At 40.2% G+C, this 13,820-nt stretch overlaps 1 protein-coding gene across 2 annotated transcripts in view; it reads right to left on the bottom strand.

Moving 5' to 3' along the window:
• Window positions 1–13,820, bottom strand: part of gpr158a (G protein-coupled receptor 158a) — a 75,997-nt gene that overhangs the window by 35,056 nt on the left and 27,121 nt on the right. For both annotated transcript variants that reach the window (XM_042399908.1, XM_042399909.1), the window contains exons 3-4: window positions 4,698–4,800; window positions 724–950 (exon numbers count right to left, since the gene is read on the bottom strand). In XM_042399908.1, the coding sequence (XP_042255842.1) occupies window positions 724–950; window positions 4,698–4,800 (330 nt within the window). The remainder of the gene's footprint in view (window positions 1–723; window positions 951–4,697; window positions 4,801–13,820) is intronic.

Genomic DNA, 13,820 nt, shown 5'->3' with positions numbered 1-13,820 from the left:
ATTTACGGAAACGATGTCATTAGATGGTGATAACATTGTCAACAGGAGAGGTGCAACCCTTCAAACCCTGATAAATTAAAAAGTGTCACATTTATTCACCATTAAGATGGATTTTGTATCTGATTGGCTGTTAGTTGCCTGTTTGCAAGAGACCTTGAAGGTTGAATCTTTGGCTCATTAACTTTTTGGGAGCTTGCAGTATACCTCTCATCTTCCTTTACAAAGTTGTACGGTAAGCCCACATATTATCACTCACAACTATGAGAGATGAAGTGCTCAGTTCAGTGGCCTGATATATGAATCAGAGTAAATTCGCTTTAGTGCTCTCATTTGCACACACTGGTCGCTGTCCAAGGTGCTGATGTTGGGTTGATCTGTAGTGTTTGAGCTGTTTGAAATGATTTCAAAGCTTTATTGTGACCACCCACACATGGAATCACTGGTTTATTCATCCAAAGGGCTTTGATGACCATATGGCTTAGAAAACATCAAACATGTAACTGATGAATATGTTGTAGTTGTGAATTAAATCTAGCTAGTACCCTTTAATGCACTGCTGCCTTTTCAAACTTAACAGTAAGAGACCAAATCCCCCATAACAATATCTCTATACCTGTTTCTATCTACTGTGTCAACTAAATTATAATAAATTTATCAAACTCCACAAAAATCAGTCAGTTTACCAACAGTAAATGTTTGTTTGGAGCATGTAATAATACCAACCTTATTCCTGCGAAAATGGTAGATGAGCACCATGCTAACAAAGACGATCAGCATGCAGAGGCACTGGAAGGAGAGCACAGCCATGCGAAGGGCGCCATCTTCTCGTGCCACACAGGGTGTGTTGTCCTTACAGTAAGCACAGCCCTGCTGGCATGGCAGGCAGTCGCTGGAAGAGCCCTCGTCCGCATTGGGGCTGCTGTCCGCTCCTTTCCCCTTCCTCCCGTCCCCTGTCAAAGACAAGACTGATTGGTTAGTAAAGTCCAACCAAAAAATTGTAGCAAAAGCAAATATTCAAGGCAGGAAATCTCAGAATCTGACAAAGTAATCTCTTCCTCATTGGTATTGATCAACAAGCTTATCGAACTTCCACAGATATCATTATTTTGTGGGTCTAGGGCAATAAAACCTTCCTTATTTTTTTGGCCACTTAAGGGCAGCAGAACAAGCTGAAAATGCAACATTCAAATATGACCTTAAAGTAGTTATGGTCAATATGTTAGCAAACTGTTTATTTACACATCTAGTAGTTGTGGAACAAGATTAGCAGCATTTGAAGTTGTTTGTCTGGCCACCAATATTCACTGACTGTCACTTTTAGTCCTGTTTTGATCTCCAACAAATCCTGAAGAAAATATTTGGCTGAGTCTCCAGAGGACATTTTTCACATTTTAGAATGAACAGCTGTTGTTGTTATTCAGTTGGTTTTCTTACAAAAAGTGAATTTCAGCTGGTTTCCACAATTTTGACAGCGAATACAAGCAGGTTATACTGTATAGCGGCAACTATCATTTTCTTAAGGTTCCTTGTTATAGAATTTTCTTCAGGATCTGTTCAGACCAGTATTAAAAGATACAGCAAAGAGATGAAGTGGCTCTATGACAGACTGAAGCTTCCTGAGTATATATATGCTTATCCCGCTCTGACCTTACAAGGGATTCATCGACATTGTGTCAACACAAGGGAGATGGATCTATATGTGTGAACATGAAAAGTCAACACTGCTGCACCTTGTTCAGTCACTGGCATATCATACAATGACAGACATGCCAGTGACTGCAGCTTTCTTGGAAAAAGCACACAGAGACATGCCAGAACTTTTATCCTGACAAGGCCAGAAACGACAGGAGGTCTAGATACTGTAAAGGGCTAGATTGACTCAAAGCATAAAAATCTATGCTTCCTGAAGCTATAAGTGCAAGATCTGAGTAAGGAAAAGTACATGTATCCAGGAATCACCACCGGGTAACTTGGGTTACACTGGACACTGACATATCATAATCTTTTAAGCTGATATGTTGAACTTGTTAGTAAACAGTTGCTTATTTCCACATCCAGCAGTTATGGAGCCACAATATTATTCATTTGGAGTCATGTTTCTGTCCGCCTGGTGAATGTAAGTCCAATATTTACTCTCTTTTAGCTCTGTTTTTGGTCTCTACCAACTCCTGAGGGAAATATCTGGCTCTTTATCTGCTAAATGCTCCACCATGTTCACCAGCTAGTCGCCAACTGTGTCTGTTTGCCATTTGGTGCTGGGCAGGCAGTGTACAGTGGGTTTTTAGAGCTTTTTCTCTGAAAACAGCTGATTGCTGTGGCAGAAAATTAGACTATGAGAGCGTTGAGAGTGAACCAAAACAGTTAAGTTCCAGCCAAACAGCTAAAAAATCAGCTGAAACTCATCATAAACCTTTGTGAAGCTGAGGGGAGCTGCAGAGTCGGTTGATAATTCTCTGTAGGTTCCTCACAACAACCACACCTCTGACATTAAGTTATTAAAATTCATCATGCGGGAGATCATTTCACTCAAAAGTCAAGTCAAGGAATCACCAAAGTTGTTGGGATTCATCCTTTGGGCACCATAGATATCTGTACAAAAAATATTTCACTGCATATGTGAGAACTTTCACCTGCTGGTGGAACTAGATGAAAAGTGAACAGATCACCAAAGACATCAGGAATCATCTTTTGAGTGTCATTGATATCGGTACAAAATTTCACAACAATCTATCCAATAGTTTTTGAGATATTTCTGTTTGGACCAACGTGGTGGACTGAAAACCAACTGACAGATCAACATTGCTGTCCCTGTAGAGCCATGCAGCTAGTGTAGCTAAGAATCCCTTCCAGGGTAAACCAAGGTAAAAACCAAACAACCCCAGGGGACAACAAGAAGCTAGTGGACTTGTTATTATTTGTATAGAAATCCCCGGAGAGATGCCCATATGGTTGGACAGATAACGAATGGTAGAATTATATAGAGCTTTTGTGGAGGCTTTATTGGAAACAGCCATTGTCTCAGAGATTTGCAGGGATTTTGCCTTTAAAAAGAAACTGGCCTATTTTTCAAAGCTATGACTCTGCACATCATTGATCCTTCAAAAGGACTACTTATCTCCGTAGCAATGAGTCACATCCTCCAGCTCATTCTCATTGGTTTGTTGCTCAAACAGTTGACTGACAGTCAGAGGAAGCTTAGCTCATAGTAAGTTCTCCTGCATATTCATATGTAAGATCTACACTGGAAGATCACTGGGAGACACAGGAAAGTGAGTTGCACTGGTTTTCTCTGCAATGGAGTGTCAAGGATGTCCCCTTGTGGATTAACAGGCTTGTTATTGGCCCCATGGTGGGCCAGACTGCAGCACTACGCCTCGCTAACAGGCTCGCCTCTCCTCTCTATTATTGTGTTCTCAAAGACACATACACACATGCATGCATGCACAAACACACACTGAGCTTTCATGCAGACTTGCACACATGAACAGTTTGTGTGCACTCGCAGTAACAGCACAGGCAGGCAGAGGCAGACAGCACAGATATCCAGCTCTCTGTGAAAGAAATTGTGGAGCCTTTTTTTTGCTTTTCTGTGCATGAAGGAAAATGTTTTAGAGTAAAAAAAACAGATGCAATAAGATGAGCAAAGGACAGAGGGAGGGGGAAATGGGTGAGGAAAAGGGGTGAAATTGAGATAGACACAGAGGAACATGCTGTATGAGGCTTGAGTGGGAAGAGACAGAAGAGAAAGTGGATTGAAATGGAAGTGTGGCAGAGAGAGTGATGGAGCGCAGGTGAAAACCACTGGGGTTCTGTGTCTGCAAAAGCCTTTTTTAATTAACTCACAGCAGACAGAATAAACTGGGAAAAGTAACTACCATTAAAAAGATATTTCCCATCTCGAACCTGATTAGCCTCCCCAGGTACTGAGGCTACTTCAATTTTCAGACAGGGCATCTATTTTATTACCGTACGTAAAATTTAGATAACATATAAGGTGCAGATTAATATATTTAAAAAAAGACCTTCACAAACTCTGTCTTCCAAATAGGCTAAATTTTGATGAATTTAAAATTTAAAATGCACCTGAGGCTTATGCTGGATAAAGGACATTCTCCAGCCCACTTCAGTAGCTTGTGATGAACATGAGCTGGACTAATTAACAGCTACTTTTACTTGTTTCCTTGTTACTGGATTTTGAAATTAATATGCAATATATAACTCAAAAAATCACTTTTAAGCTGATGTAGATTTGGAAAACTGAGAACACCAATAACATAAATGGAATATGTAAAATATCTGACGCAAATTTCCAAGATGTCATCTGCTTTTGCATATGACATTTTGTTGTTATTATATGTGAAAACTCCTAGGCTTGTTCAGGTTGTTCAAGGTTAGATAGAATGTCGGAAGTTACTAAACAAAACAAAAACAGTCTTAACTCAAAGTCTACTTATTACCTTTTTCAAGAGCTTTCAACCATATCCCACAGTCTCCTAAAAAAAAAGCTGGTAAGTGGACCTTACGTCAAGATTATTTTGGGAGACTGGTCGAGAATGAGCTTCACCATCAAAATGAAAAGTTCTCATTGGTTATCTCAATAAGTGACTAATGCAGGGATCCTTATTACAATGCAGTAGAGAATAATATATTTTATCTGTTATCACTGAAACAGGTGATTTGATTTGTAACTGACTTACTTGTAAAGCCATTGACAGCGACTCTGTTGGGGTGGTAGAATCCTTTCTTGCAGTGGCATTTGTACTTGTCTAAGACAAATCCATGACCGTGGATCGGCAAACACTGTGAAGAGAAAAAAAACGTAAATCAACATCAATCACAGAGAGCTGACAATGAAGGCTATTTAAATCTCCATTTTCGGTCATTTAAATGAACAAATTCAACATTGTCATTAACAGCTCATTCTGTAATACAGACTGATAAGACACCAATATAAAAGCAATTAAAATATGTCAATACTAAACCAAAAGTAAAGCCTGTAGCTGAGAATCAGTGAACAGAATGTGGGATCAAATGTCTTTTGTGAAGGACAAGGGTCTAATTATATAAGTTAACTCTCTGCCTAACCGTGCCTTCTCACCACTCAATATTAAATTAGCAAAGCCTCTTCCATTTGATTGAAAGTCTGATAGGAAACAGACTGAGGGCTGCTGAGAAAAACACAAGGGGCGTCAGGGGGCATCCTTGGCAGACTTGGCAGTGCTGTTTGCCAAATTACAAGATATAATTAATATCTAAATTAAAGGGGACCTATTATGCTCATTTCCAGCTCTATATTTTTATTTTTGGACTCCACTAGAGTAGCTTTGCATGATTCAAAGTTCAAAAAATCTATATTGTGTAAAGTTACCGCCGATGCAAACCCAACATTTCCTGCTTCACTGCTTCAAATTAAGAGCTTTTAAATAACTAAATAACGGGATTCTTTTATTGTGAATAATGTAGAGGAAATGAAATGTGTTCCTCACTGAATTAGCAGAGCTAATTCAAGAAGATATGGACATATTCGGAGCTCTTTGTTCAGCAGATCAGTTAGAAATAATACAGGGAGGAATAGTGCAGAAACAGCCACAGTGATGATGATGTTTGATGAAGAGCTGCAGATGACCAGCACACCTCCAACAGGTAAACTACTTATTTTACTTTGCCCTGCTGTGTAATGGAAAAACACTCACAGCATGCCAGCTCGAGTCGAGTCATGGCTTGGCAGACTACCCTCAAAACAATGGAAAAATGCCATAATGTTATTGGAGCGGAGCAGTGAACTGTGTGTGGAGCAGATGACCATATAAAGAAATCTGTCATAAGTTGATATCAGCTCGGGCTGAAAGTAGAAAAAAATATTGGAAACCGAGCGTCCAGAGCTCAAACATACATTTACCTCCATTATTTGATACATTGGCCACTTTTAACATGAAAATCCAACACTGTAACATTAGACATAGGACTATTAATAAGGAAAAGCATAATAGGTCCCCTTCAAGAACAGCTGAATTTGCTTGATTAAAGGAGATCCGTTAATTCTTTTTCTTGTGGGAATGAGACTCCATCTTCTTCTCTATATGAACACATTTGGGTCACTACTTATTTTCTATTTCTCACTTTTGTTCTCTCCCTCAAACTACATAACAGTCTTATTTTCACACAATGTGAACATGTTTTTCTTAGCAGAGACGATAATGACTTATGAGTCCCGAGAAACGACGAGGGACCCAGAATAGCAACGGTACTTCAGCTGACACTTGACACGCTATGAAGTGTTTGTGACCTGACTGTGAGATCTAGAGGCGAGGCCAGTGGCAGCGTCTAAATGAAGCACCAGTCACTGTGATGCTCTTCACAGCGGACTGGACTCTGCACATCTTAAGAGGCAGCTATTTCTGACTATCTCTCAAGGTCCTTGGTGAGGTCTGAATGCATTTTTCAGTCTGAGAGTGTAGGTCCTCAGTCAAAGCCTTGGAGAGGCCAGCCAGGGCTCAAAAGCACAAGGTAATTACCAGGTTACGATTCAACGAACAAGTTCCTCAAACAAATTCCACTGAAGAGACCAAAGCATTTAAAGTGGCACTACACTAATCTGTTGAAGACGGCTCCTCGTTTTAGTGGTGACAGCCTTGAAAAGGGCCCTTTTGATCTTAAAATCTCAAACCTGTGTGCAGTACTTTGCCATTTCAACTTCTCAAGTAAATTATACAAGTATGACTTACGGTATATTGCAATATTTGCTTATGTCAAGACAGATTTTTTTCATGATATGTATTTAACATATGTTTAAACATCTGTCCCAGATGTTTTGCAGATATACCACCATCATTTATTGTATTCCTCCAACACTAATGATTTTAATGATGGATAAAAGGTCCCAGACACCATGAATTTTAATTTTTGTTGAGTAATTTAAAATGTGTCACAATAGAAACCAGAAAAAAGGGTTTTGTCCAAGTGGCAACTACTACATCTTGAGGCTGAAGCCAATGTGGAAGTACCTTTCAATGCCAACAACAGTCGCTAGATGCTGGCTCCAGTCAAAAAGCGTCAACTTCTCTCTAGAAATACTAAGTCAGTCATTTTTTTCAACGAGTCATTATGGTCTCAAGCCCTCTAATAAGTGTGCTGATGGTCTGCAAATTATAGCTCCGTTAATAAGGTTTGAAGACTTATAGTAGCTTTGATGTCTGCTGTGTGGGAATTGACATAAGCAGCAACTCTGGGCTTCAAACTGTCTCCAATGCAAACCAATTGGTGAGGTCACACCTTGTTATGTTTATTTTTATATACAGTCTGTGGTTCTGTCACATTCAATATACTCAATTACAAGCAACACATTAAAGCTGTGGTTTTGATCTGCTTTTCAATTATTTTAAATTAACACTGGGGCAATGACAATGTGTAATGTATAAGGTATTGCTTACGATCTTAGAGAAAAATCTGCCTGGTGCAGCTTTAAATGAACACTGTGGTGCAACGTGAGTCAGGTAAGTGATTTAATCTCTGACTCCCCCAACACTTGTCTCCTCAGGACAGGTGGAGCGTGTTGCAGCTACTGCCTGCCACTGTTAATATGCCCATCTCACAGAGACACTGGAAGAATCAGCCAGAGACAGGTGTGTGTGTGTGTGTGTGAGTATGCATATTTTTCTGTGTGTGTGTGTGTGACAGAGAGAGCCAGGAATAGCCCTGGCAGTGCATCCCACTCCTGCTAGCCGCAGTGATTGATGCGGGGGCTCGGATGTGGAGTATGTTGAACGGGGAAGCAGCCCAGACGGCGCAGCCTGCCTCCGAGCTACCTGCCATCAGTCACATGTGATCTCAGCGGCAGCGGTCCAGCCAGGAGCCAGACTCATTTCAACGTTCGAGCCATAAAATTGAGCTCTTGGACCAAAACTGTAAAGGTTTCCCTGCAGAGATAAGGAACTGAGGAGACACTAGGGAGGTTATGTTAAGATTTCTCTTCCAAGATGAGATTTTTAGCATTTGATGGGGAAAAAATGTAAAAAAGATTATATATTTTATTATATCAGTAGGCAACTTAAAGGTACTCTGTGGAGTTTTTGACCACTACTAGTGCTATGAGGCAATGTTTCAATGAGTGGATCCTAGTTTTATTTATATCTCCTGCATCCACATGAGGACATGCTAAGAGTGAAGTTGTACACATTTCTACCAACGGTTTCATACAATGCCATTGAACAACAAGTGGCGGTAATGCGCCAAGAAAAGTGGAGCAAGATGGAGGGAAGTAGAAGACTGCAAGCAAACATGGATGTGCACAAAGCGGGTTTCAAAGTTTTTTTTTTTAAAAGGCTTTGCTAATGTTTTATGGGTAAGTAAAGGCATTCAACATGTTTTCTAAAGCCTCAAAGATACACACAATGTGTTTTGGTAAGAAACATATATGTAAACAAAATTTTTCAAGATACCTTTAAGTCCTTGGTTGACATAATGATATTGTCTAAGATCCAAATAAAACATTTAAATGAAACTTTAGAGTTGAAACAATTAGGCGATTAGTTAGTCAAAAGAAAATTATTCTGATAATGAGCAGCCATTTTTGAAGCAGCTGGTTCCAGTTTCTCAATTATTTTCTGCTTTTCCTGACAGTAAATCAAACATCTTTGAACTGTTGTTGAGACAAAACAAGACACCTGAAGATGTCACCTATGGCGCTGGGAAACTGTGATGGACATGTTCCACAATTTCTTTGACATGAATACACTAAATGATTAATCATGAAAACAATCCATAGATTAATCATTGAGGAAATGTTGCAGCCCTACTAAACATACCGATAATACTCCCATGGCCATATAGAATTATATTATTGTTAAATATACAATATATACACCTAAATCCTTTTTTTGCTTTAAGATAAATGAGCTGAAGGCATCAACTATGCTGCCAGAGAACAGAACTCACATCACGTTAACCGATAATTAATTAGGTCTATATAATAGAGAATAATGTGTTTGACTAAAGAATCTCTGTCTGTTGTTTCTGATTAGAGATGATATGAATGTATGAAATATAATTCCATTTGCCCTTTAAAACTGAGATGATAATTACCAGTGTAACATATTAACTGTGATAATATTTTAAAAATAGTTTCTGTTTCAGCCCATCTATTCCTGTGACCTACATTATCTATGCAGAGATAAGTAAATATGATCTGCCTCATTTATTCTTTATGACAGTCACATGTGAGAGAGCTTGTACTGTACGTCTCCAACACCCCGGGTCTCCCTACCGGCACCGCTCATTGTTGTTTACATCCCAGCTGTGGCAGCTGTCAATCACACACACTCTGACATGCTAATTGCCATGGTGACATGTGTGTGACCGCGAGCGAGAGTCTTTTTATTGGAGTGCGTCACGCTGTCAGACCAGCAAGGTCTGCCTGCGACAGAGCACTTACAACAGGCCGCAGGACTCAGAAATAGACACAAAACACACATTCAGTCTCTCTCTCCATCTCTTGCTTGCTTTTACGCAATTTCTTGCAACATCAGTGTTGCTTGTGACACAGTTGTGCTCATTTCAGGATTTAATGTTGCCTGAATGGTAATTCCTAAATTTTAATTTAACATATATTAAAGGGGACATATCATGCACATTTCCAGGTCTATATTTTTATTCTGGGACTCTACTGGAGAGAAGGGAAAGCTCTTAATCTACCAGTCAGTCACCAGTTGGTCGTAAGTTTTGGGTAGTGACTGAAAGAATGAGATCGCGGATACAAGCAGCCGAAGTGAATTTCCTCCAGAGAGTGTCTGGGCGTAGCCTTAGAGATAGGGTGAGGGGCTTGGATATCCAGGGGAGGCTCGGAGTCCTTTCGATGCTAGTCAGCTGAGGTGGTTTGGGCACCTGTTTAGGATGCCTCCTGGACGACTCCCTCTGGAGGTGTTCTGGGCACGTCCAACTGGTAGGAGACCCTGAGGCAGACTCAGAACACAGTGGAGGGATTACATATCTCTCCTGGCCTGGGAACGCCTTGGGATCCCCCAGGAGGAGCTGGAGGGCATTGCCGGCGAGAAGAATGTCTGGGTTTGCTTACTCAGTCTAATGCCACCACGACCCGGTCCGCACCCGATAAGTGGCAGAAAATGGATGGATGGATGTATGGATGGCTCTACTGGAATATCTTTGCATGATTTACAGTTCAAAATGTTTTACTGGCTCATTATGCAGCCCTTCAGTTCATGTACATTTTAAGGACTTTTCTTAAATTTTTTAATTAATTCACTCTATATACTACATTTCCCAGAATGCATTTGCCTGACCCTGCCTGACACTAGAAATTTCAAAAGAGACCAGCTGACAGACATATTTAGTGGTGGTGCTGTGAGAAGCATGAGTTATGCAGATTCTAATTACTGGCTTGGCTTTTTGTTTTTATGACTTTGGGAGCTGTACTGTTGACCCCGACCTCGCTTTGGAAGACCAACTTATATTGTGCGTGACCTCTGAACTGCACATTGACAGTGAATGTTGATCTGCATCGAGCATGGAGACGCCTAAAAGGTTTTATTCATATTGGTGAAGCAGTGCCAGATGATAAGGCCACTTGCAGCTGTGATTCAGTTAAGACCACTTCAGATTTCAAAAGGCATTTACAAGTAAGTTAACAGAATTATTGTGGTTGATAATGGCCTTGAATGGTTTTGCAGTACTGGAACTACAATTTTTACTACCGCTACATTTCTTTTTTGTTAAATACATTTCCTATAATACAAAATTGAGCTTTATTCATGTCTGACAGATGTTAAATAAAAGTCATGCTGTATGCCTTAGCAGAGATGTTTTAAATTTAAATTTTCTGCACACAAAGTTACAGAATAAGATAAAAATAAAATTTAAATTCCAAAATGAGAAGAGCATAAAAAATATGTTTGTTTTAAGCTGCATAAAAGAGAAATCCTGTGCAAACAAGACAATGATAACTTTACAAACGAATTCCGACTATAAATATAGTTCTACTGTAGATCATTGCATTAATATACATTAGACTGTGGCACACTACATGAGCTTTCTCCTGACATCAAACACAACAGTTCTTCTCCGTCACCTCTCTGTGACATGAAACAGGGGAATAAAACCAACTCTGAGAGTCGCACTAATTGATGTGGAGGCCAGGCGTCTTCCACCTGACCAGGAAATCAGGGAGTAGCTCAATTCTGCAGGCTAATTAGGGCCTGCCGAGGACTCTCCGTCTTCTTGAAATAAGCCCACGCTCTTCCGGTCCAGCACAGTGCCTAATCAACCGCTAATAGGCCTCTGTAGATATTTGTAATGATCCTTCAGAGTGCAACATAAACCCTGAGGAAAGCTTATCATCCAATAATTAAGGATTGAACTATAGAATGCACTGAAAGGAGGTAAAGAGGAGAAGACAGTTTACTCTGCGCATATACTGTACAGTACAGTTGTGTGTGTTTGCACGTGCTGTGAACTGCCAGCTCAGGCACCAGGGAAATTAGACGATGAGCCGGTGTTTGTTTTAAAGGAAGAAAAACATTGGAGTTGTACATGCTCTGTTAAACATTGCAGCATCATGCAATGTTTTTTGTGACACTTAGACACACAAAAATAAAATAAATGCATATATAGATAAATATTAAAGAGGAATCCACCAATTTTATACATAAAGATCAGTTTATTTTTAATCGAGAGAACTATTCAGCCTTTGGAAACTGTTGTATAATGTTTTCTGTGGCTTGGGAGAAGCTTTATCAGGTCTAAAAAAACAACCCAACCCTGATGATGTCACCAGGGTTACCTCCCCGTTGGGTTTGGAGAGTGCAGATTTGCAGGCGCAGGTGCAGGTGGGTGGGTGGGGGGGGGCTGAACCAGCTGCACACGAAAATCTTAATCAGTTTGGAATAAATTCAGTAATTAAAAGTAAATAGCCGATATAATAGGTGAAATAATTAAAACGGATGGCCTTAACATTAACCTATTGTATTGTTGTATTTTGTTTCGAGAAATGTAGGAGATATCATTAAAACAGACAGTGAGGAAAATGGGCTACTTAATGGCCACCTCTGCCCACCGGACTGATGTGGTCTGTTGGAAATCTAAAGACGAAATGCGTCATTCCTGGGGCGCTCTAAAATCTATGTTTTTTATTGAAAAAGCATCATCAAACAGTTACATAAAATAACATAAATAACATAACAGCTCACATAACTTCACAACGCAAAGACAATGATTCAAACAACATGCAAGCTACATGTTTTCAGCTATAGCAACATCAACCACCATGTCAACGATAGAAAACGTTGCATTCCAACAATTCTCTGGCGGGACCTGAAACAATCTTTGTAATAACTGACAAACTAAACATCATATACATTCACTGAACCAAGATTATAAAAGTAAAAAGCACATTTCTCGCTACAAAATGTTATCAAAATGCATTTTAATGCCGAAACCATCTTAAAGATTTCATTTACCACTGAAAATAAAAGTAAAGTCAGCCATTTTGTCTGTTTCGCAAACTTGACAGTCATGTGACGTGGACACAAGCCAATAGATAAGAATAAGCCAAAAATACGTAGGTATCTCAAAATTTTAGAGTCGTTATTGTAAAACTAATATGTTTTGCACTGTGGACCAACATAACTATCACACATTTTGATGTGAGACTGGGTTGAGAGGTAAAGTCCGTTCACTGGTTACCTAATGCTTCATGATGGACAAAGCAGCAAGACAGTGACGAGTGTACCAACATCTGTCTGTGTACGAGAGAGAGCAAGAGACTGAGATGGGAGATGGTGAGTGAGAAGAGAGAGTTTTGACGTCAATATATCGCTTCAGGCTGGGATTGTGCTGAATTTTTTTTTTTTTTTTAGCTGTCAGGCAGGGACTGGGCTAAATAAATCGGTGCTGGGTCTGGCTCAGACCAAAATTTCAGTCCTGTGAATTACTCAGTACTCAGTCACAGAGACACAGCAGAGTGCTGGATGGCTGAGCCTCGGCGCTCAGAGGGACAGTTAGACAGCCAGCCAGGCCTTTAAACGGGGTCAACTAGCAGGAGTTATCCACAGCAGAGCTGCCCGGACAGCAGGGCCTTGCTCTGGGTGCCGTCCAAAGACCAAAGACTAAACACCAGCTAGATAAACACTCTGGCCTAGAGGGAGCTTAACATTGCCATCAGGCTAGGACTAGTAAATACATACTGCTCCTCAGAGCTCCACACAACAGACACTATGGGGATATTGCTCTCATAATCACATTCAGAGCTTATGTAAGTGTAAGTAAGCTGGCCGGGCACATATTTATTCCATGTGTACATGGTCAAATGCACAGTAATGTTGACTCTTGCAACTTGCAACAGACAGTCCTTCAAGTACACACAGCATATATACACACTTACGTACAATACATGAGCACATTCGGGCACAAAGAGGGACAATGAGCACTGACAAAAAGAGATCGGGCGTGCACAAAGTTTTCTGACAGCCTTGCAGCAGCTTCCTTGGACAACAGGCACAGATAGTGTCATGGGTAATGAAGGGCAACGAAATCTGCCTCTGCTTTCCACTCACCCTACACTTCCTCTCTCCTCATACTTGTGAAACAGTAGCAGCTCTTACTTACAAGCAATCATTCTAATCTGTAGCTTTCTTACCGTGGGAGTGATTAGTAACTCCAGCTACCCATATTTTCTTGTTTTTTTAAGTTTTCCCATATCAGAACGGTTGCAGTAGCAGGCAACTACTGAGTCAGTAGCTTACTGTATGTTCATTAGCTCTGGTCACCTTAAAGAAGGCACTGCATGCATTGCCAGGCGTATATTTTTATTT

The sequence above is a fragment of the Thunnus maccoyii genome, chromosome 21 (genome assembly GCF_910596095.1).
Source record: "Thunnus maccoyii chromosome 21, fThuMac1.1, whole genome shotgun sequence".
Classification (NCBI taxonomy): domain Eukaryota; kingdom Metazoa; phylum Chordata; class Actinopteri; order Scombriformes; family Scombridae; genus Thunnus; species Thunnus maccoyii.
The sequence above is the reverse complement of the archived record's forward strand: the minus strand, read 5'-3'. Positions and strand labels throughout refer to the sequence as shown.